Genomic DNA, 24,350 nt, shown 5'->3' on the forward strand with positions numbered 1-24,350 from the left:
TCCGTTTAGACTGTGCGATAAACCATATTCTTCAGCGCAAATGAGGCAAACCTAATTCAAATGCGTGATAGCTGCACAAGGCAAAATCATATGGGCCCACGTCATGCCATGGCGGGGAAATTAATAATCAAATGGCCTTACCTTGCTTAAAACGTTGTCTTGATCACATAACTCCTTATAATTATTCCACTTAAATCCATACGGTTTAACACACCCAACAAAGATAGCAAGCGCATTGCTAATTCCCACCAGAAACCTAACAGTTTACGCTACGATGTTTTCTTCCGTTTCTTCAGTAGATGACATTTCAAACGTTTATTACCCACATCCCAAATGTCATACGTTATATTATTTTACCTTGTTGTTACTCATGTAACCTACTCAAAACACAACTCATTGGAGAGATCTCGTGGAAGTGGAGTACCCCAGGCTATGGTGTGCCTTAGGGGACATATTAGATTTTTTTCGATTTTGCGCGGTCATTTACATTATTGCTGGCTCTTCCTTTTCGTTTGGTTTGAAACCAAAATACTGCCACACTGCCGATGTTGTATTTTTTTTTTTTTGCCACTAACTCGTTATCTTGACTTGCCATCTTTCAACCGCGGTCTCAGTCTCTTGCGAAGCTTTCTGTCGGACTCCAAATGTCACGCAGGGTTGCCATGGTAACGACATAAACAACCCTGCACGCGATGAGAACTTCTTTAGGAAATTGATAGAATTAGTGAAAATACGATCACACAGTTATTCGGGATGATCTTCAATTTATTATTTTATATTATGACCTCATGTACTCCATATTTATTTAGATATTATATATTTTTTTAAAATGACGGTAATGAGACCGATACCGTTGGTACTTTTGGATACCTCGGGATACCTTCTTACCGTAATACCGCCCAACCCTACCGTTATATTACATTGGCGGCATGGTGGTGTAGTGGTTAGCACTGTTGCCTCACAGCAAGAAGGTTCTGGGTTCGAGCCCAGTGTCCGACGGGGGCCTTTCTGTGTGGAGTTTGCATGTTCTCCCCGTGTCTGTGCAGGTTTCCTCCGGGTGCTCCGGTTTCCCCCAAAGACATGCAGTTAGGTTAACTGGCTACTCTAAACTGTCCATAGGTGTGAATGTGTGTGTGAATGGTTGAGAGGAGAAAACCTCTATAATAATCCAGTAGAAGGCAACGGGAAACCACTACTGTAATTCTTCCCTAGGGACTTTGATGGCTGAAGCCATCAGAGCGGCCACGTCGCTGCGGTGATATGCCAGATAGATGCATAGATTCATTCATTAATGGCGTTTAGCAGACGCTCTTATCCAGAGTGACGTACAACACACCCAGAGCAGCCTGGGTAGCAGTTGGGGGTTAGGTGTCTTGCTCAAGGGCACTTCAGCCATTCCTGCTGGTCCAGGACCTTTTAATACTTAAACTCCCTAATAAAAATGTGTAAATGCAACCTAATGATGTATATGATTTGATGTGTGCCTTCAGTATGTGTCAGTGCTGCAGAATTTCTGACTTTCCTTGTATGAAAGCTATTTTCATGAAGTCCTTGTTATCTCTGGTTGTCATACAACTGATGAAAGATAATGAGAGGATATTTTATATCCTCTCATTATCTTTCATCAGTTGTATGACAACCAGACATATATATATATTGTGTGTGTGTATGTACAGTGGGGCAAAAAAGTATTTAGTCAGTCACCAATTGTGCAAGTTCTCCCACTTAAAAAGATAAGAGAGGCCTGTAATTTTCATCATAGGTACACTTCAACTATGAGAGACAAAATGAGAAAAAAAAATCCAGGAAATCACATTGTCTGATTTTTAAAGAATTTATTTGCAAATTGTGGTGGAAAATAAGTATTTGGTCAATAACAAAAGTTCATCTCAATACTTTGTTATATACCCTTTGTTGGCAATGACAGAGGTCAAACGTTTTCTGTAAGTCTTCACAAGGTTTTCACACACTGTTGCTGGTATTTTGGCCCATTCCTCCATGCAGATCTCCTCTAGAGCAGTGATGTTTTGGGGCTGTCGCTGGGCAACACAGACTTTCAACTCCCACCAAAGATTTTCTATGGGGTTGAGATCTGGAGACTGGCTAGGCCACTCCAGGACCTTGAAATGCTTCTTACGAAGCCACTCCTTCGTTGCCCGGGCGGTGTGTTTGGGATCATTGTCATACTGAAAGACCCAGTCACGTTTCATCTTCAATGCCCTTGCTGATGGAAGGAGGCTTTCACTCAAAATCTCACGATACATGGCCCCATTCATTCTTTCCTTTACACGGATCAGTCGTCCTGGTCCCTTTGCAGAAAAACAGCCCCAAAGCATGATGTTTCCACCCCCATGCTTCACAGTAGGTATGGTGTTCTTTGGATGCAACTCAGCATTCTTTCTCCTCCAAACACGACAAGTTGAGTTTTTACCAACAAGTTCTATTTTGGTTTCATCTGACCATATGACATTCTCCCAATCCTCTTCTGGATCATCCAAATGCTCTCTAGCAAGCTTCAGACGGGCCTGGACATGTACTGGCTTAAGTAGGGGGACACATCTGGCACTGCAGGATTTGAGTCCCTGGCGGTGTAGTGTGTTACTGATGGTAGCCTTTGTTACTTTGGTCCCAGCTCTCTGCAGGTCATTCACTAGGTCCCCCTGTGTGGTTCTGGGATTTTTGCTCACCGTTCTTGTGATCATTTTGACCCCACGGGGTGAGATCTTGCGTGGAGCCCCAGATCGAGGGAGATTATCAGTGGTCTTGTATGTCTTCCATTTTCTAATAATTGCTCCCACAGTTGATTTATTCACACCAAGCTGCTTACCTATTGCAGATTCAGTCTTCCCAGCCTGGTGCAGGTCTACAATTTTGTTTCTGGTGTCCTTTGACAGCTCTTTGGTCTTGGCCATAGTGGAGTTTGGAGTGTGACTGTTTGAGGTTGTGGACAGGTGTCTTTTATACTGATAAGTTCAAACAGGTGCCATTAATACAGGTAACGAGTGGAGGACAGAGGAGCCTCTTAAAGAAGTTGTTACAGGTCTGTGAGAGCCAGAAATTTTGCTTGTTTGTAGGTGACCAAATACTTATTTTACCGAGGAATTTACCAATTAATTCATTAAAAATCCTACAATGTGATTTCTTGGATTCTTTCCCCCCATTCTGTCTCTCATAGTTGAAGTGTACCCATGATGAAAATTACAGGCCTCTCTCATCTTTTTAAATGGGAGAACTTGCACTATTGGTGGCTGACTAAATACTTTTTTGCCCCACTGTATGTGTGTAAATGCTTTATTTCCTTTGTGTTTTGTTGTGTGTATTAGATCGAGGCTCATTTGGACACTCTGATCAATGAGCAGGCGTCCTACGTACTGACGCGAGCAGGACTCGCCTACATTTACAACTGTGTGCAGCAGCACAGCACTGAGCAGGTAAGTGTACCTTTAATGCTAAGTGATGAGTTTCCCAAAAGCCTCTTAACACTAAGAGCATCTTAACAAGGAGAGTGTTCATTGTGCTGCTCGCTCTACCATTTAACGCTGATCTTTGTGCTATGATGCTTTTGGGAAACTCCGCACAGTCCATTTAAATATTATTATTATTATTATTATTATTATTATTATTATTATTATACCCCCCACAAACAAAGTTTGGGGGGGGTATATAGGAATCACCCTGTCTGTCTGTCCATGTGTTTCGTAAGCACAATTCCTCCTAAATGGTTTGATGGATTTTGATGAAACTTTACACAGTTGCAGTATACCACCTGAAGATGTGCATGAAGGAAAAATAATCCCCAACCAAGGTCTTAAAGATGATACTTTTTTTTTTTCTTACGTATGTCATTATCTGGTGATGTGGCTGGTGTTTCACTCCATGAAATTGTTCCAAATGGATTTAGACCTTTTTGATATATTTTGATATTAATATTATTGAGATGAACGACTAATAGGAATTTGAATCATGGTGTTGCAGGGGTATCGTTTTTTAAGTTCACACGCGCACACAGTTCCAGTTGACAAATTTTGTTGTGAGCGGGGGATATTCTATAGTGAGTTTACTCACAGTTCTAGTTACTAACTAACCCTAAAGTGGTACGTGTTGTTATACATGTTTTTAAGTTAAAAAAAAAAAAGTGTCCTAGAAAACATTTATCATTACATTGTTCAAGGCAGTATTTAAACTCAGCATTCAGTGCATTACTTCCGTCATTACAGTTATGTTTACAATCCGAACTGGATTTGTTGGCATTCAAACACATTTTGTTGGTATACGATCTGAGGGTTCAAATATTTTGAAGGGAAAAAAAGTGTCAAGATAATATATAAGTGTTAATATGAGCTCCCATTTCACCTTCAACTGCACCTTCAGGTCGTCTATAAAGGCGTAATTTTTTTTAACGTTTTTTCTTTTTCCATATTTCACGTTCACACATATGTTTAAAATGCAGTTTCGACTATGATGACCGTTAGAATGATTACTGCTGCCAGTGCACGAGCTCATAAACAGAAATGATTGGAAGTGAACCCATTTCCTAAAAATACACCTTAGCCATCGTCCCTTCACTGGAAATAGCATTTATGGGAAGATTTATCATTTAATTTATTTCCAAGTACAGGTATATACAGAACACGTTCACATGAATTAAAGTCTAACCTCCGCAGCATTAAACCTGCCTTATCCTTATCATCCTCATAAACCATTCCTGCTTTTATTGTGCTTTTATGCTTTTATTATACAGCAATGTTTCTTTATAATGGTTTCTTTATTGTTTCTAAATGATCAGTGAAATGTATTTCACTGCAGCAACTAAAAAGCAGTATGTTTAAAAAAAAAAAAAGGCCCAGCTTATTTTCTTCAGGTACACACACCATAGAGGTATGAATGGAGAAGGCTTAAAAGCTTTTTTGCAGTGTGTGTTGCAGTAAAGCTTCTCTCTGCCTAATTATAGTTAGCACTCACTTTATGGCCATCATATTGTCTGTAATCAGTGCACTGTCAGCTGGTGCTCATCCCGGTCACTCAGGGCTCAGGCGCCCCCCCCGAACATTTTTTTTCCCTCATTTTACAGGAATAGTGTCTTTTGTTAACATAGCCTCTCATTACACCTTGTTCCCATGGTTAATTTGTGGTAAAGATTTCATTAATACAACCCCGATTCCAAAAAAGTTGGGACAAAGTACAAATTGTAAATAAAAATGGAATGCAATGATGTGGAAGTTTCAAAATTCCATATTTTATTCAGAATAGAACATAGATGACATATCAAATGTTTAAACTGAGAAAATGTATCATTTAAAGAGAAAAATTAGGTGATTTTAAATTTCATGACAACAACACATCTCAGAAAAGTTGGGACAAGGCCATGTTTACCACTGTGAGACATCCCCTTTTCTCTTTACAACAGTCTGTAAACGTCTGGGGACTGAGGAGACAAGTTGCTCAAGTTTAGGGACAGGAATGCTAACCCATTCTTGTCTAATGTAGGATTCTAGTTGCTCAACTGTCTTAGGTCTTTTTTGTTGGATCTTCCGTTTTATGATGCGCCAAATATTTTCTATGGGTGAAAGATCTGGACTGCAGGCTGGCCAGTTCAGTACCCGGACCCTTCTTCTATGCAGCCATGATGCTGTAATTGATGCAGTATGTGGTTTGGCATTGTCATGTTGGCAAATGCAAGGTCTTCCCTGAAAGAGACGTCGTCTGGATGGGAGCATATGTTGCTCTAGAACCTGGATATACCTTTCAGCATTGATGGTGTCTTTCCAGATGTGTAAGCTGCCCATGCCACACGCACTAATGCAACCCCATACCATCAGAGATGCAGGCTTCTGAACTGAGCGCTGATGATAACTTGGGTCGTCCTTCTCCTCTTTAGTCCGAATGACACAGCGTCCCTGATTTCCATAAAGAACTTCAAATTTTCATTCGTCTGACCACAGTCCATTTTAAATGAGCCTTGGCCCAGAGAAGATGTCTGTGCTTCTGGATCATGTTTAGATACGGCTTCTTCTTTGAACTATATTGTTTTAGCTGGCAACGGCGGATGGCACGGTGAATTGTGTTCACAGATAACATTCTCTGGAAATATTCCTGAGCCCATTTTGTGATTTCCAATACAGAAGCATGCCTGTATGTGATGCAGTGCCTTCTAAGGGCCCGAAGATCACGGGCACCCAGTATGGTTTTCCAGCCTTGACCCTTACGCACAGAGATTCTTCCAGATTCTCTGAATCTTTTGATGATATTATGCACTGCAGATGATGATATGTTCAAACTCTTTGCAATTTTACACTGTCGAACTCCTTTCTGATATTGCTCCACTATTTGTCGGCACAGAATTAGGGGGATTGGTGATCCTCTTCCCATCTTTACTTCTGAGAGCCGCTGCCACTCCAAGATGCTCTTTTTATACCCAGTCATGTTAATGACCTATTGCCAATTGACCTAATGATTTGGTCCTCCAATTTGGTCCTCCAGCTGTTCCTTTTTTGTACCTTTAACTTTTCCAGCCTCTTATTGCCCCGTCCCAACTTTTTTGAGATGTGTTGCTGTCATGAAATTTCAAATGAGCCAATATTTGGCATGAAATTTCAAAATGTCTCACTTTCGACATTTGATATGTTGTCTATGTTCTACTGTGAATACAATATCAGTTTTTGAGATTTGTAAATTATTGCATTCCGTTTTTATTTACAATTTGTACTTTGTCCCAACTTTTTTGGAATCGGGGTTGTAGATCTGAAAGCACCATCTTCATCTCAAGTTTTTAAGACTTCAGGAAATGGCCTGCGATTGTAAAGGCTGGAGGGAAAGAGAATGAATGACTACATGCATCTAAAAACACAGTTACATTTCCTTTCTTGTTCTGTCATGATGGAGTGACGGAGTATGTTATTAATTCTTTTTTGGAGGTAGACAGCAGAGGTAATTTATTTCTTCATCAACCACTGATGCTCAATACACAATCTAATTAACAATTATTCCATGAAATCGAGTCGTACATGAGCTGATGGCGCCTCGTCAGCTATGATCCATGTACGACGAGATTGAATGGAATAACGGTTTTATTCTATCCACATTCACTGGATTTTGAGAAACAGGGCATTTTTATTTTTTGCAAATTTGATAAATAAAAACTTTATACAAAACGTCTGACAAAATCATTTCTGCTTAGGCGGACTCCTTAAAAACCTATCGATGGCTGTACCACTTGACTTTAGTGTTGTTTTTGTGTAGAAAGTGATGTTTTGCTGTCGTGCCGAGGTATAGAATAGCTTCACACATTTATTTAATTCTTCCTTGGACCTTTCAGTTATGTAATTTTCAAACTTCTTTTGAGCTTTTGAACCAGTCTAAAAATTTTTCAACAAATTTTAATACTTAAAGATGAAGAATGTAAGCAAACCGGTGAAATGATAGTAGCAATTTGTGAAAAAATGCCTTAATAATAATTGTTGAAAAATAAAAAAAGATACATTCTTTCTATCAAATACTTTCATTCCATATTTTGCCCTTTTTTTTTGTATTTTTGGGGTTTTGTTTTTGAGTAGTTTTTTTATTTCGTCCTCGGTTGGTTCAGCAACACGCTCCGCCAATTTGTTTTTCTCTATTCATGCTATATGAGCTGAAATCCTCGTAGCAGAGTAGGCAATCAGACCGTGTGATTGCTCATATCCAGTGAATGTGGATAGAATGATACTTATTTCATACATATGGCAATGTGACTGTGAAATACTGTGCAATGTAGAAATATAAATTAAATCCTGCCATTCTGTTGAGTACAGTATGGTTGCACTGACTGGCAATATGGCAGGCAGGTATGATATCATGTTGGATAAGATAACCACTTTCAACAATATTCAGCTATGAGAATCTACTGATATTCTATAGAATAGCATATAAATAAGTAAATAAATTAGGAATAAATATGGCGAGCTATGCAGTTATAGGAAAATAATCAACAACAGGGTGTTGTGATGTAGCATGACATGAAGTAGAATTACTAAGTGGGTTTCCACAACCTGCTGAATGTGCAAATTGAAGCTAAAAGCAAGTAATAGAAACGTGTGTTTTTTGAATAAACGCTCAAATATCGCAAAAATATTTATACCCTTACATGAGATGGCTTTTCAGATGATTTGACAAAGCAGTATTTTGCAAAATTGAAATATAAACAGGTTTTTTGCATTTAAATCATTTAAATCACCGTGCCACTGCTGATCAGGTCTTGGAGCTCCGTCGCAGTGTTTAATTGGAATGACTATTGCGAGAGGAGAAAACCCAGCTTTAATCGCAAAACATCACTTAATTGAAACAGACCATATGTAATTGTGTTTTGATGACTTTAAAAAAAAAAGTTTTTATTTTGCGCAACACTGCAATGGAAGCCCACCTACGTTGCCACCCCAAAGATTACGATTATCTTTTAAAAGCATTTTCTGAACTGTTTTATTCATGATTTAAACCACAGCAATTTGTCAGTGATTGCTTTTTTATTTATTAAATAATATGCTTTTAATCCTTTTGTAGTTGCATTTAACTGTAATGTTGTGAACATTCTCAAAACAAGTTTATCATCACTTACTATAACTATAATAGTTATAAACGGTCATTAAAGAAAAAACGTCATTGAGTAACCACAGTGCAAAGCCCTCTGTCCTTAGATTTTCCACTGGCAGAAAATTTAAGGGAACAGCTTTCCCACTGAGTACTGTACATCTGAGTATTAAAGCCAAACAAAATACTTTTTGTAGGTTTTTTTTTTTTTTTAAATTATTTCTTCCTTCCGTATTTCTGTCTGTCTGAAACACCCTTTTTCTCAGCAACCACAAATCATAGCCACTTGGTACCAAACTTCAGTTTGGGATTCTATACCATGTGTACCATTTTCAGTTCTGTCCCACATCGACTTCCTGTTTACTGACTTGGTGTATTTACGAAACATTATAGCATGGATTTACAAAATTTTCATAACATTTTTCTCAGCAACTACAAATCACAACTGCTTGATATTTGGTACCAAGCTTCAGCTTGGGGTTCTATACCGTGTATACCGTTTTCAGTTCTGTCCCGCATCGACTTCCTGTTTACCGACTGAATGTATTAACGAAACATATAGAGTGGATTTTGATGCTATTTCAAGAAGCAAAATGCTATTTCAAAATGACAGTTTACCAGGATGCTATTTGAAATCCCTGGGGAGAGACACTGCTCTTTACTTACTTGTTTCAGAGTTCATTATTTGTTGAAGTCAACATTCATAACAAGTGTCCTATTCGTTCGATTGCTTGCATTCTGATATAAGCGAGAGCGCGGGGGATATGTAAGTGATCAGTAGCTCACAGTTGATCTTGTTAGAATGAAAAGCCTTTATTTGATAGCTCTGTGTAATGAAGGTAAACGGCATTCTAGGGTGCTGTTAACGTCACAGCCGGATATCCGGTTTTGGTGCAAATGGTTGTGGCCAGGTAAGCCTATTTTAGCAATATCATAACTTTTTTTTAAATGGATAAATAATTGTTGTTCTAAAGTTTTATCTTTAATTTAAACGTGGTGAGCACATCAGGGCACTTGCTGTGATCAGCAAACTGTGTTCATTTTGGGGTTTTGTTTGACTTTAAAAAGCACTGACACTGTAGATTCCTTCCTGAAATATTAAATAAACGTTACATGTTAGATCTCCTTACAGAAAATTTCACAATACCGACAATTACTTTAAGTAATATTTTTTTAAAAAAACATGTTTATATTGGGGCGGCACGGTGGTGTAGTGGTTAGTGCTGTCGCCTCACAGCAAGAAGGTCCGGGTTCGAGCCCCGGGGCCGGCGAGGGCCTTTCTGTGCGGAGTTTGCATGTTCTCCCCGTGTCCGCGTGGGTTTCCTCCGGGTGCTCCGGTTTCCCCCACAGTCCAAAGACATGCAGGTTAGGTTAACTGGTGACTCTAAATTGACCGTAGGTGTGAATGTGAGTGTGAATGGTTGTCTGTGTCTATGTGTCAGCCCTGTGATGACCTGGCGACTTGTCCAGGGTGTACCCCGCCTTTCGCCCGTAGTCAGCTGGGATAGGCTCCAGCTTGCCTGCGACCCTGTAGAACAGGATAAAGCGGCTAGAGATAATGAGATGAGATGAGATGTTTAGATTGGATTATTTGGAGCTTCTGTGAAAGAGTTGTTCCTATAGAAATGATACTGTTTGCATTATAACCTCTGCCAAACATCTGTTAGAGCTGCTGTTCTAGAGAATGAACTAACGCCTTCTGAGCAGTAAGATTTACAAATAGGTACCCTATGGGTATGTGTGGCTATTGCTTATAAATATTTTTTTTTTCTGATACCATGTCCATACAGTAAATATAGCATATATACATGTTATCGATTATACTCACCTCATCTCTTGCAAGCATCACCAAGCTGTAAGCAGCATCAGGGCTTGGAGTATTTTGGTTACCAATTTTGTTTACTATGTTTTGTTGAAAATACAGTGCTGTGAACTAGATCTATTTTCAAAATAGTAAGAAAGCACTTGTTCATGAAATTATCTTAGAAGCATTATTTTGTACTAATGAGCACATTTTGTTTCACAAGTCTAGTGTAAAGACTAAAATAAAAAATAACATTTCAAAAATGTAAGCGAATAGCAGAAGTTTGATATCGGCTTCTCGATATATCTGCAGAAAAGCTCAAAAAAACTGATATTGACCTTTCAGAAGGACCAAACAAAAGCTGTGATAATCAAAAGGTAAATTTTTTTCAAATAAACACCACTTACTTGATATCGAATCAGTAGCCTTGGCGAAACACGAGGTGAATTTCGTTTATCCTTTTATCTGCCAATTATCTTCTGATACTACGAAGTTGTAACGATGTTTCTCTTATTTCATTTCTGGTTCTGTTTGGTTACAAAGTTTATCAAGAAGTAGAACGGTTAATCGAACTTGATCAGGATACGTGCTGATTGGTTACGAAGTTTCGCTATCGTTACACTCATTCTTATAACACGATGACATAGCGGCTTCGCCACTCATTCGTGTGTACATTTGATAACGTGAGATCAACTGTTCGTATTGCGAGATCATGATTCGCCGTTCTGGTGATTGTAATGCTTGTGTGTATGCGCATGCGCAGTGCACTATTGTTCCACTCATTCTTACAACACGATGGCATTGTGGCTACTGCCTTGCTTCACTTCTATGAGGCAGTAGCCACAAAAATTCAGAAGCACTGTGGTAATTTATTGCACCAATACGGTTCATAAAAACACATTTTCATTGAGAAGAGAGAGAAAAATCTTGGCAGTGCTGTTGGAATGGTGTTGTTGGCCTGCATGGCTCATACTTTGGTCTTTCTAATTAAAAAAAAAAATGCAGCAGGCACGAAGTAGGAACCATTTTGCGAGCTGTCAGTGTGTTAAGTCACATGATGCATCCATGTGTTTGGTATTTTTATTCCATGTTGAGTATCTTGGCGCAGATAATCATTGCAGAGCTCCATTTAATTCAGAAGTATAAGTGATGAAAAGAGGTTCTTATAATCCATATAAAAGAAAAGACTGGAGCAAGAGTACTAGGCAAAGAAAAAGTCTGAGTAAAGGAGAGAGAAAGTGGCCTTGGCACAGTTGGGAAGTCTGGTCGTTCCCTTGCCAGTCTTCTGCCCACTCCCCCCATGAGAGGCTGCAGGGTGACTAACTGTCTCAAGGCACCTGCTGTCCACAAGTGCAGAACACAACTGTCTCGCCTCCTGCTTCAGTGGCTGCTCTGTCAACACTTGGCATTAATTATTGGTGCCTCCCGTTATCTATTACTCAGACTTCTAACAGCAAAAATGTTCTGTGAATCTGGCTGGAAAAAATTATTTCATCAAAATTTCTGCACATTTTATTCGTGCAAGACTTTTTGATTGTTGTTTTCTGACCGGAGGTGCTAATTCTTTTAGAGCCTTTCAGTAGCTAACGCCATAAAATCTGTGGTTCATGATTGACTATGGTTACAAACTGCCAATAAATAGTCTATTCTACTCATGAGGCTTTTGGTCAGCTGTAGATCTGCTCTTCGTGTTTTGACTTCATGCTCATGAGTGATGTGTTTCGGTGATGTTCAGACGTCAAAGTAAATCTGATTTATTTCTTGGATTTAATCCATGCGTTGCAAATAACAAGCAAGCAAAACCAATTGGTGTGTTTGGATTATAGTCACATTCACCCTTGTGGAAACATTGGCTGTCATGGGAACAAAGTAGTGTGGGGCAGTGGAAGGTTAGGAAGTTGGATGTAAATGTTGGACGTAGGATCATAAACATCCAAAAGATGTTTTTTTGTTTGTTTTGTTTTTAAATTCCATTTGAAAATCTAAATATGACAATGCAGTTGTAAAACGAATGGTTTCAGTTCTAAAATCTGATTGGCTCGTTCAGAGCCATTGTAAAGTCCCCAGTTTAATGCACACCTGCACACGCATCACAGCAATTGAATTCTGCATTAATGCAGCAGGATTTAAACCAATAAAACTGTTCCACTTAAGCCGCTGTGCTTAGCAACCAAAGTTTGCCAAAAACTGCATGGTGGAAGAATTCATTATTGCCTTATTGCTTTAATAATATTCAAATACTGAAACTTGTTCTAACAGACATTGCTTGTTTTATCTCTTCCGGTGTCACCCAGTCGAGGACGGGATCTTTCTTCAGTCTGGTTCCTCTCAAGGTTTCTCCCTCATGTGGGATCAGGGAGGGTTTTTTTTTTTTTCTTTCTTTTCCCTCCTCCTTGTCACTGTCGCCTTGCTCATTACGGATCTAAATCTGGATTTCTGTAAAGTTGCTGCGTGACAGTGTTGATTGTTATGCAAATAAAATTGAAATGAAATTGGACTGAACTACGGTAACAGAAATAGAGGGTGCCGTATGCCATTTTTGTGACCGGTTTCTATGCTGGCACTATAGTTTAATGTCCCAGTTTTCCCTATAATGGTATATATACAGTCTATGGTTTCCCTCTGACCTGCTTTCCTCCTGGTTTCTGTAGACGTTCTCCAAATAATGGACATTGAGAACCTCATTTACTGAATAACCCCCCCAAAAAACCCACATTAAATCTGATGTGAGCGGTTTGAGTTACTTCTGAAATCTTATTATCAAATCGAATTCAAGCCACGTTTGTGTGTGGTTTCAAATCCAATTCATTAATTCAGACTGTGGAAACTCTTTACTGTGCAAATCAGATCTGCCATAAAAGCTGAACATCTGAACATAGATTGTCTGTCTGTCTCTGTTTCAGGGTTCTCTGTCCAACCTCGAAGGTATGGACGGTTCATCTCTGAAGGTAGCTATGGTGAGTTTGTTTAAAAAAATATCACGTCAAGATCCACTATTGATCCATAAGATCCACTATTGATCCATAAGATCCACTATTGATCCATAAGATCCACTATTGCGTGCTAGCAAAGTCAACCAATAAAAAGAAAAAACAGCAGCATTGCAATAAAAATCCTGTAAAAAATCTTTAACATGTGACCAAAAAAAACCCAAGGCTCAAGGTCAGGAGGAAAAATGAAACAAGTGATTTAAAAAAAAAAATGTCCAAGTACCTTTTGATCAGTTACTGTGAGTACCAGTGAATGCTGGTCAAGTTGTACCTACAGTAGACTCTGGAAAGTGTAATGTGATGTAATTTACTGCAATGTAGATCGCATGTTGTCTTATCCCCCACACCTAATACCCATGGTATGTGTGTGTGTGTATATATATATATATATATATATATATATATATATATATATATATAACACACACACACACAGTACTGTGCAAAAGTCTTAGGCCCATGTAAAGAAATGCTGTAGACCAATAATGGTTTAAAAAAATAATGAAATGTTTCAATATTAAAAAAAAAAATGTCAGATCACGGAATCCAGGGACACATGTCTGCCCGGGGGCATTTTGAGTTATTGACAGATTCAGAAAGTACAGTTTCTAAGCTTTCCAATGATGCCTATACGAGGTACCAGCAGATAGCCTGCACCTTTTGATCTAAGTAGGCGTGGCGGGTCAATGAGGACAGTTGAGGGTTATACCTGTTAAAACTGTTAATATTATAGTCAGGCTGTCTGTTGTTGCCCAAATGAGGATGGGTTCCCTTTTGAGTCTGGTTCCTCTCGAGGTTTCTTCCTCATGTCATCTGAGGGAGTTTTTCCTTGCCACCGTCGCCACAGGCTTGCTCATTGGGGATAGATTAGGAATAAAATTAGCTCATGTTTTAAGTCGTTCAAATTCTGTAAAGCTGCTTTGCGACAATGTTTGTTAAAAGCGCTGTACAAATAAACTTGATTTGATTTGATGCCTTCCATGTGGAGATCTGACAATATTTGGAGAATGTGTGGCCTTTTGAAAGTGCATAACTCTTAAAGCAGGGAAGGGAGAAAATCGCCCTCAAAGTTTTCCATCTCAGCTACTCTGGGTGCAGGGCGGGCACATAATGGTGCTCATTTGCATGACATTAAGGAAAGCCCTACCCCCTACTAGCTAGCACAATGCTACTTTCATATAAACAAATCACCACGTCAATTTTCCTTCCATGCAAAGTATGCCCAAAACAATTATGAAGTACAAAAATAAGTCCTAAAGTATACTTTAACGTTTTGTGGTTGAAAAATTACTCACACCGTAAGAAAGAAAGATAGCACAATGATGATACAACTAACAACACTAGTTTCATGTAAAGCCTCAGTCACAACCGGCTGTACGTGCTCCTACGGCCGGTCTACATGCAAAAAACGCAAGAAACGCACGAGGGCGCGCATGAAATGCACGAGAGCGCGCGTGTGAAAAGCACGAGAGCGCACGTGTGATGTGCTGATTTTCGAGCCACAGACCGGCCGCAGAGGTTCTTTGTCATGTCAAACACACTCTACGGGCGCTTACGTTTTTTTCAGGTTGCAAGACAAACTTACGGCCAACGCGTGTCTTTCTCCGTGAACAAAAAAAAAAAACCGCAGCGATTTGGGAAACGCCAAAAATTGCACGGCCAAAAAATCGTACGTCCGGTTGTGACCTAGGCTTAACCAAACCACAACACTCTCCGTTACATGCAAAAATAACCACACAGCCTTAGATTAATAAACTCACCCCATCAGAAAGAGAAACGGCACCTTGCACACATCAATGCCTCCGATGGAATGTAGTCCTAGAACGGTCCGTGTATCATCCGATCATTCAAGTATTCCATTCAATCTGGAAAATGAGGTTGTGTTTTTTTTTGTTTTTTTTTTTGCTAGAAATGGTTATCTCCGATGTAAATACCGTGTGTCTGTTTGCTTCGCGGTGTTTCAGCTCCTCTGCGCTCTGTTTAACTTGCTCATTCCATAGTGAAATTACACGCCTGTATGCAGCTTAAGTAGCCATGAGCTCAGCTCGCATCATGCAGCTGATTCGCGAACAAAAAAAACAAAAGACTTAAATCATCACGCGAATGGCCCATATGGTAATTTACCCACACCCCCCAGCAGGCTACAGTCCTGACAAAAACGAGACAATTTGCGACAAAAACGAGACAATTTGCAACAAAAAATGTATGCTTTTCCAACAAAACAATCTATTATCTGAAATACTGATTGCATTCTTCAAGATCTCAACTTGCACATGATGGAAAAAAACAAAAATCACAAATTTCGGAAAAAAATGCTTCTTTTGCGATTATCTCTGATTCGTTTCGGCCGACATGTGTCCCTGGATTCGGTGAGGGGTCACAAATACTATAGACAGCAGTAAGCCATAATAAATGAAAGAGAGTGCAGTTTTATGCAGAAATGAGCTGTAGGTTTTACTGAGCATCTTGCAGAAGCAGCCACAGTTCTTCTGGACACTTTGACTGTCGCACTTGCTTCTTAATTTTGCACCAAAACCCAGCAGCGTTCATTATGTTTTCTTTTTTAATCTGAAAAGCGCGCTCTTATGTAATATGCTGCTCAGATACAAACATCTCTTTTTCGTGTAACATTTAATTTTGTGCTGGAAAACGAACGTTTGGACTCTAAAATGTTTTTTGGACCGACTCGGTAATGTAGAAGTCATAAAATAGAAATCTATAATAAAGTTTGTATGAAAAAAAAATAGGGTGCCTAAGACTTTTGCACAGTACTGTGTGACCCTGTAGAACAGGATAAAGCGGCTATAGATGATGAGATGAGAATAATTCTTGAAAAATAAAAAAAGATGTTCTTACCATCAAATACTGTTATTCCATATTTTGTTGGGATTTTGTTTTCGAGTAGAGTTTTTATTTCATCCTCAGTTGGTTGAGCAACACGCTCCACCATTTTGTTTTTCTCTACTCACAGTATATGAGCTGATATCCTTGTAGTAGAGTAGCCAATCGGAGCGTGCGATTGCTCATATCCAGTGAATGTGGATAGAACATTATTATTATTATTATTATTATTATTATTATTATTATTATTTATATTAATGGTTGTTTTACAATCAGGGTACGCAAGCTAAAAATCACATTTAACACTTATTATCTTCAATATCAAAAGGCTTGACTAAATAAACTTGGTTGTTTATTGTATCCTTGTGATAGCGCTATTTACCATGCAAAAAAAATTTGGTGATAATGTTATTTTTGGTGAATGTATGGCAATATGTGTCATATTTAGCAAAATTACTCGTGTCATTTAGAAAAAGTGCTTTTTGACCACAGGTAGCTCCAAAAGGGATGCACTTAAATCATTCTTTATACCATAAAACACATATTTGGTTCCATATCATTGGAAACATAGTTAAGTTTTAATGTTGAATGCCAGTAAGTTTTCAGACTATTTTGATCAAATTAGTATGTAATCGTGTCAAAAAAATGTCCTCTCTGAGACAGCTAATTTTTCAATATAAAATAACATAGATCTAAAATGATTATTTTCATCCTAAAATGTGGTCAAGATATTGGGACATAAATATTAGAGACAACTAACACAAAGCTAACAGCCTTATATTTAAAAGCACTATGGAAGTAGTGGATTCTGAATTGTCAAAAAAAATGTCCTCTCCGAGAATCACTTCATTTGTTTCTCCCAGCCCTGCTTAAAGCTACACTTAATCTTCTTTATCTTATCACAGATTACACAAAACTACCATACACATATGTCAAAAAATGACCTGAAATCTGTTCTTTAACTTGTCCTTCACTTAAAAACTGGTACAAGAACCAGTTTGAATCAATTTGAATTTTGGACCCCTGTGAGACAAACATTGTACCCTGATTGTAAAACAACCCTTAAGAGCCCTGTGATGACCTGGCGACTTGTCCAGGGTGTACCCCGCCTTTCGCCCGTAGTCAGCTGGGATAGGCTCCAGCTTGCCTGCGACCCTGTAGAACAGGATAAAGCGGCTAGAAATAATGAGATGAGATTTATATTAAGACTTGACCCTTTCTTCATGCCCAGGTCCAGTTTGATCGCTACTTGTCGTCTCCTGACACCTTCGTGATGCCTCAGTTCAACTTCCTCCTCAGTGCAGCTATCAAGTGAGCATATCCTTCTTCCTGCAACACAACACATTAAGTTTTTGCATTTGGGGCTCTGTAATTGTATCAGTGTTCTTCAGTAGTAGGATTTCGTACTGTTTTCAGCACTAAGAAATGATTTGGTTCCTAGGATGGAAAATGAGTTGTGTTCATGAGAGTAATATCTTTAATATTCAGTGTTACAGGCTGCACATCTGGATGAATATGATTCTAGTATAAAACCAGATTATTAGTTGCTGACCAGAGTTGTGCCCCCCCCCCCCCCCCAAAAGCAGAACACAGCATTGATATTAAAAGACGATTGTGTGTGAAAAGGCAATTATGTGTTCGTGCGCATGATGGAACACTGTTACACTGACGGGTTTTGAAAGTCAACAAAATTCAGTCCAATAGAAAAACTTGTGGGATTATTTAGAACAGCAGGTCAGACACCAAAATAGACCACAAACTGCAGCTGAATTACACCCACAGAGTGGGACTGTGGACTAAAACTGACAGGAAATATTTTATGCCACGGGTAGCGCGTTTACCTGACGGTATTGGCACTGTTTTTAAGGTGATGGCAGGCGTAATCAGGTACTACCAAAGAAATATCACATGCATTTATTTTGTTGTATCTACTTTATTGCTGTTCCGAATGTTTCTATAGGATTGTGGTCCAGTAACTTTGCAGTTCTAAGTGTCTGAGGTGGGGTTTACATTAGACCGTATCAGCGGATCATCAGATTAACGTTTTTAAAACGATTCGCGTGCACACAGCAACGCCAATACACGGATACGCTAATCACATGACTAATTAGACGACACGTCACATGATCCCAGTGCATATCGGGCATGCGCAAGTCACTCACCACTTGCAAGTGGAAAGATGGCAAGCGAACACCTTCTCCAGCAGATAAACACACCTGGCTGTGATGTTCATGTTCTCACTGAGTTTAAGCGCCTGAAGGAGGTAAATGAGTTGAAATGTGTAAATAAGCCTCAGTGCGGCTCAGGGCTTCCTCCTGCGCTCCAAATCACTCCACCCTGAACAGCGAGTGCCCTCTGGAGGGTGCGCACTCCGGCCCTGCGCAGCTCACAGAGCGCGCGAGTGAAGCGCACGAGCAGTGATTCGGGACTGAGCCGCTGTGTGTGTGATCCCAACGCCAGCGAATCAGGAAGGTGGATGTCACAGTGACGTTGTCCAATGACGATGTCAGCTAGAGCTCAGCACAGCATTTCTGCGTTCCTCAATGTTTACACAGCACCGGATCAGATACGAACTGGGTTGAATACGTGGGCCCTGGCGGATTCAAGTTGTTCCGCCTGTGGAGTCGTTTCCCGGCGTTTTAATGTGAACGGACAGTGCATCCGCGACGAAAACGAGACGGATACGGTCTAATGTAAACACCACCATAGTGTTCCCAAGGGATGAATTTTCTCACTACAGGTTCATGTCATCCAGTTTGTGTTTTTCTTCCCCCCTCCCCCATACATTGATCAATACTGCTTCAGTGTTTTCCAACTTCATGCTTTGATCCTCTGAAATATTTGCTGGGTTCACATCCAGAGCTCAGTCCTCCAGTTGATGACCGATGCCCTAGAACATGGCGTAGTGTTGTGTTCTGCTAAGGCACGAAGCACAAAAGTTAACCTCTGTCCAACAACTGGCCAGCAACTGACGAGCTGGGTTTATGATTGTTTACTTTCTCCCAGCTTATAAGCATTGTTCAGTAAAGTGCTGCTATTGGAGCATGCCCCTCTTTTTTTTTTTTTGGTCCAAGGAGCTTACAAAGAAACTTAATGATTTCTGTTGGTATTATACATAAACCAAGTCCCACTGCAGACACCAAATATTCTGGTAACCAAGAGACTGTATGTGCATTTGTTCCGCCTCCCCACTCGCCTTCACTGCACGAGTATGCTTTTAGCACGAGTGTTGTGTTGCTCTTTGAGGGAGAAAAAGGGAGACTATCTGAGTCACATTGTTACTGGGAAATGTAGCAGAGCTGAGGAGCACTCAGTGTGCCTCAGGTTAATGTTCTCTATTAATGGAAATGGAATCGTGGATGGGCCAATCACAGCTAATTATCCCCTGGTCCATTTCTCTCTCTCTCTCTCTCTCTTCCAAGCACCAAGTCTCACTCGCCTACACATAACTGCTACATATAGCTCGACTCTATGGAGAGAGTTAATGAGAGGTGGATTGTTTATTCCAAACCAGGGACAAAAATGAGTATTATACATTTCAGTACATGCATTTCCAAATTTTGTTTACACATGCAAGTACAGAAATCTAGTTGTGAATTGTTCATTTATCTTAAAGCCCACAGCATTTTCTTATGTTTCCTACAGCAGCTAAGCTCTCAGGGAGCTGCAGGTGGCACTGTTAGCCTTTTTCTGCTAAGCGTGCCTCATTGCTCAGTTTAACACACTGTATATTCACTTAATCAACCATCAGCTTAAATCAGTTCATGTTGTTTACAGTTAGCACAGTTGGTGCGTGGTGCATCACCTACAGCAATCCTTACAGTCACTTATGATTGTCCTTGTGTACTGAGGGTAGGTTTTGCACATGGTGCAATGGTCCTGCCAGAACTCGGTGTGCTTTAGAAAAAAAAAGTGTAGAAAATGCAGAAAAGATCCTCACTAAGCATCTTTAAATGGATTTGAACACTAAATCATCACAGATTTTTTTTAAGCTGTTTTATGTGAGTTTTTTTCTGTACTAACTTTCATACAAAGCCTTATGGTGTTAGAGTTTGTATTGGCATGAAGATGTGTTTGAACAGAGTATACTTCTGTATGTCGCTCTCCACAAATGCAAGCGTCTCGTTTCACTTCTTACGTTTGTCTGCAGTCCTTTTTTCTAGGAACTTTTTAAATATTCCGGTACTGTAGAGGTGTACATATATGCACTGTTTAACTTGTGAACGGGACAAACTGGCACAAAATGATTTAAAGATATATTATTTAACGATATATATAATTCACTACGGCGGCACGGTGGTGTAGTGGTTAGTGCTGTCGCCTCACAGCAAGAAGGTCCTGGGTTCGAGCCCCGTGGCCGGCGAGGGCCTTTCTGTGCGGAGTTTGCATGTTCTCCCCGTGTCCGCGTGGGTTTCCTCCGGGTGCTCCGGTTTCCCCCACAGTCCAAAGACATGCAGGTTAGGTTAACTGGTGACTCTAAATTGAGCGTAGGTGTGAATGTGAGTGTGAATGGTTGTCCGTGTCTATGGTGGTGTTTACATTAGACCGTATCCGTCTCGTTTTCGTCGCGGATGCACTGTCCGTTCACATTAAAACGCCGGGAAACGACTCCACAGGCGGAACAACTTGAATCCGCCAGGGCCAGTGTTGGGCACGTTACTTTCAAAAAGTAATTAGTTATAGTTACTAGTTACTTTTCCCAAAAAGTAACTGAGTTAGTAACGGAGTTACTTTGTCATAAAAGTAACTAATTACCAGGGAAAGTAATTATTCCGTTACATTTTGTTCCCCCTCAAAAAAAATCAAATTCAATTAGTGTAATCATAATAAAAGTGAATGTTAAATGTGTTTAATGACTGAAATGGACACTTAACAGAACCAATTAGTAATGTTATCTACACTATATTAATATTTTTGTGGGACAATGTGAGATAAGACATCTATCAAATGTAATATATTTTTGCAGTTATTAAAATTATGTTACTAATTACTGGCCACTGACGAGGACAAACGCTTTGTTCCTCAACATAATGTGCATTGCACGTAAACACTCTTGCCTTTTATTTCAAGTAATGAAAAGTAATGGCTGTATTTCCAGTGTGAAAGCGCAGTGCTGGGCTGACCGCTCGCCATCGCTGGGTCTTCCGATTGAAAGAGCGCGCAGTAGTGCAGTAGGCGTGGCCTACCTACGCCTGTTGTCCAAATCTACTCTGATTGGCTTACTGTGCCGTTGTCTCACGTCTCCCCGCCCCACACGAAAGCAGAGTAAAGAAAGGCTGAACGAGCAGCGTGCCAGATGAGAACAGTTTAATAAAGTAACGCATAGTATTTTATTGTAAGTAACGGGAACGGCGTTATAACGATGTAAAAAGTAATTAGTTAGATTACTCGTTACTAAAAAAAGTAACGCCGTTAGTAACGCCGTTATTTCTAACGCCGTTATTCCCATCACTGGCCAGGGCCCACGTATTCAACCCAGTTCGTATCTGATCCGGTGCTGTGTAAACATTGAGATACGAGGAAACGCAGTGCTGAGCTCTAGCTGACGTCGTCATTGGACAACGTCACTGTGACATCCACCTTCCTGATTCGCTGGCGTTGGGATCACACACACAGCGGCTCAGTCCCGAATCACTGCTCGTGCGCTTCACTCGCGCGCTCTGTGAGCTGCGCAGGGCCGGAGTGCGCACCCTTCAGAGGGCACTCGCTGTTCAGGGCGGAGTGATTTGGAGCGCAGGAGGAAGCGCTGAGCCGCACTGAGGTTTATTTACACATTTCAACTTATTTACCTCCTTCAGGCGCTTAAACTCAGTGAGAACATGAACATCACAGCCAGGTGTGTTTATCTGCTGGAGAAGGTGTTCGCTTGCCATCCATCCACTTGCAAGTGGTGAGTGACTTGCGCATGCCCGATATGCACTGGAATCATGTGACGTGCCGTCTAATTAGTCATGTGATTAGCGTATCCGTGTATTGGCGTTGCTGTGTGCACGCGAGTCGTTTTAAAAACGTTAATCTGATGATCCGCTGATACGGTCTAATGTAAACACCACCTATGTGTCAGCCCTGTGATGACCTGGCGACTTGTCCAGGGTGTACCCCGCCTTTCGCCCGTAGTCAGCTGGGATAGGCTCCAGCTTGCCTGCGACCCTGTAGAACAGGATAAAGCGGCTAGAGATAATGAGATGAGAATGAGATAATTCACTACAATTCAAGAATATATAATAGACATTCTTTTGCATGACCTGTGTGGACATATCAGCTCACATAAGTGACGTTTTACCGGCAATGCAAACATCTGGATGATCGAGTAGGAATAAGAAAGCATGATGTATCCAGTGGCATGCGTCTAATGTATTTTCATGGGTGGAAAAAGTGCAGAAATGTAGGTTAAAGTGTGGGTACTGTGTAAGTGTCTTGTTGGTTAGCTAATATTTAAGTTAATGTTCAATTGTAATTGAATGCTTAGAAAAATTGAACAAAGAAAAAAATACAACTCGTCTGGACAAGCTGGGTAAGAGAGTATTTGCATGGCATTTGAAATTTTCAACAAGCACTTAGAAGGTCAAAATGGAAAGGTGAGTAGTAAAGAGTATCTCTTTTGTCTTGTAAATTTACTTGGCTAAGAGTAAAAGTATTGATTTAAAGTGCAGCTAGTAAAAATAGTACTCCAGTGCCGAAACAAAATACAACTACTCAAGTGTTCTCCTCCCCTGCATGTTTCAGGGGCATGATGCTCATAGGAAGCAGCAAAATGAGGGGGGGAGTAAGATTGCACTTAATGTGTGCTGCTTCACACTGAACTGGCTTGAAGAGCTGCACTGATTAGTGTCGCATTGTATTTCAAGTGCCATTGCTGCGGATTCTTATTTCAAACCGACCTGCCTATTATAACACTAATGCCATATTAAGTCCTCATGATGTGAAATGTGTTGAGTATTTGATAAAACTGGCCACTGATTACTGATTTACTGTTTCCAGAGAGAAGATCTTTAAGCAGTCCACAGAGCTGGTGTGCCGTGCGTACGGAGAGGTGTACACAGCCGTAACCAATCCAGCTAATGGCTACAGAGAACCTGAGAATGTGTTACACAGATCCCCTCAGCAGGTACAAACCCTGCTGTCCTGATCCCCAGTGCTGCGCGCGCACACACACACACACACACACACACACACACACACACACACACACGGATATCCAGAGGATCAGATACCATATGTTGGCCAGGTCGCTATATGAAACAAAGGAGGTGGATCCAGGGATGGGGTATGACCTCGTGTGTGTATGTTTGGACTTTTAAGACACTGGATGTCCTTCCACTCCTACTCCCACACTGTTGTGGGTAAAACACTGTCTGAGGGAGAGAGAACAACTCACGCTGGTGGGGAAAGGAATAAAATGTTGTTCTTGACATGAGCGTAGAGTCCTGCTGGGAAATGTGAAAGAAATCTGTAGACTTTTTTTTTTTTCTCCCCCCCCCACTTTCCCCTGCACTACACATGAGCAAATACACATACATTCATTTGTATTAAATGAATTTTGTATGCAAAAATGTGTATGCCTCTTTTATTTATATACATACACGACACTGCTCTGGAAAACTAGTTGCCTTTCTTTTCATTAATTAAACTGCATTAAAATGCATCCAAATGTGCGCACACTGGTGTCTGCTGTATTTTTTTCCCTCCTTTGCCTCTTTTCAAAGAGATAGTTAAATGAAATTTTGTGGCTGACCAGCCATGGCAGAGACCAATAGCATAGATTCACTTACACAATGGTGCTTTTATGTCATGATCGCTAGTCATGCCTGATTGCTAGTCACGCCATCCTTTAATTGCACACAAAATGCCTGCCAGGCCTCATTCATCAGCTATATTTAGTTGATGAAAAGCAGCATAGTGCAAAAAAAGAAAAAAAACTCTGTTACACTCTGACTAATAATAGAAGTTTGTGGGCTTTTTCTGCTAAATGGAAGAAGTATAAAACCCTGGCCGAGATGCAGGACAAGAGGGGGAGAGGGTACACCAGATGACTTCAGGGAAGCAGTTGAGTTTCTCATGTGGGGTTAGTGTTGGGAAAGAGGGTCACATGGCTGTGGTAAAGGGACTCTCCCTGTCATGCCTGCAGCCAGTAGAACTGTAGCGAGTTTCACATG

At 40.3% G+C, this 24,350-nt stretch overlaps 1 protein-coding gene across 3 annotated transcripts in view; it reads left to right on the forward strand.

Annotated features, from left to right (window-relative positions):
• The window catches only part of cog6 (component of oligomeric golgi complex 6), a 101,305-nt gene extending 77,558 nt beyond the window's left edge, over positions 1-23,747 (forward strand). For all 3 annotated transcript variants that reach the window (XM_060944169.1, XM_060944171.1, XM_060944170.1), the window contains 4 exons: positions 3,324-3,431; positions 13,267-13,320; positions 17,426-17,505; positions 23,176-23,747. In XM_060944169.1, the coding sequence (XP_060800152.1) occupies positions 3,324-3,431; positions 13,267-13,320; positions 17,426-17,505; positions 23,176-23,323 (390 nt within the window). In that variant the 3' untranslated portion in view covers positions 23,324-23,747. The remainder of the gene's footprint in view (positions 1-3,323; positions 3,432-13,266; positions 13,321-17,425; positions 17,506-23,175) is intronic.
• The last annotated feature ends 603 nt before the right edge of the window (positions 23,748-24,350 follow it).

Source organism: Neoarius graeffei, chromosome 17 (genome assembly GCF_027579695.1).
Source record: "Neoarius graeffei isolate fNeoGra1 chromosome 17, fNeoGra1.pri, whole genome shotgun sequence".
NCBI classification, from domain to species: Eukaryota; Metazoa; Chordata; class Actinopteri; order Siluriformes; family Ariidae; genus Neoarius; species Neoarius graeffei.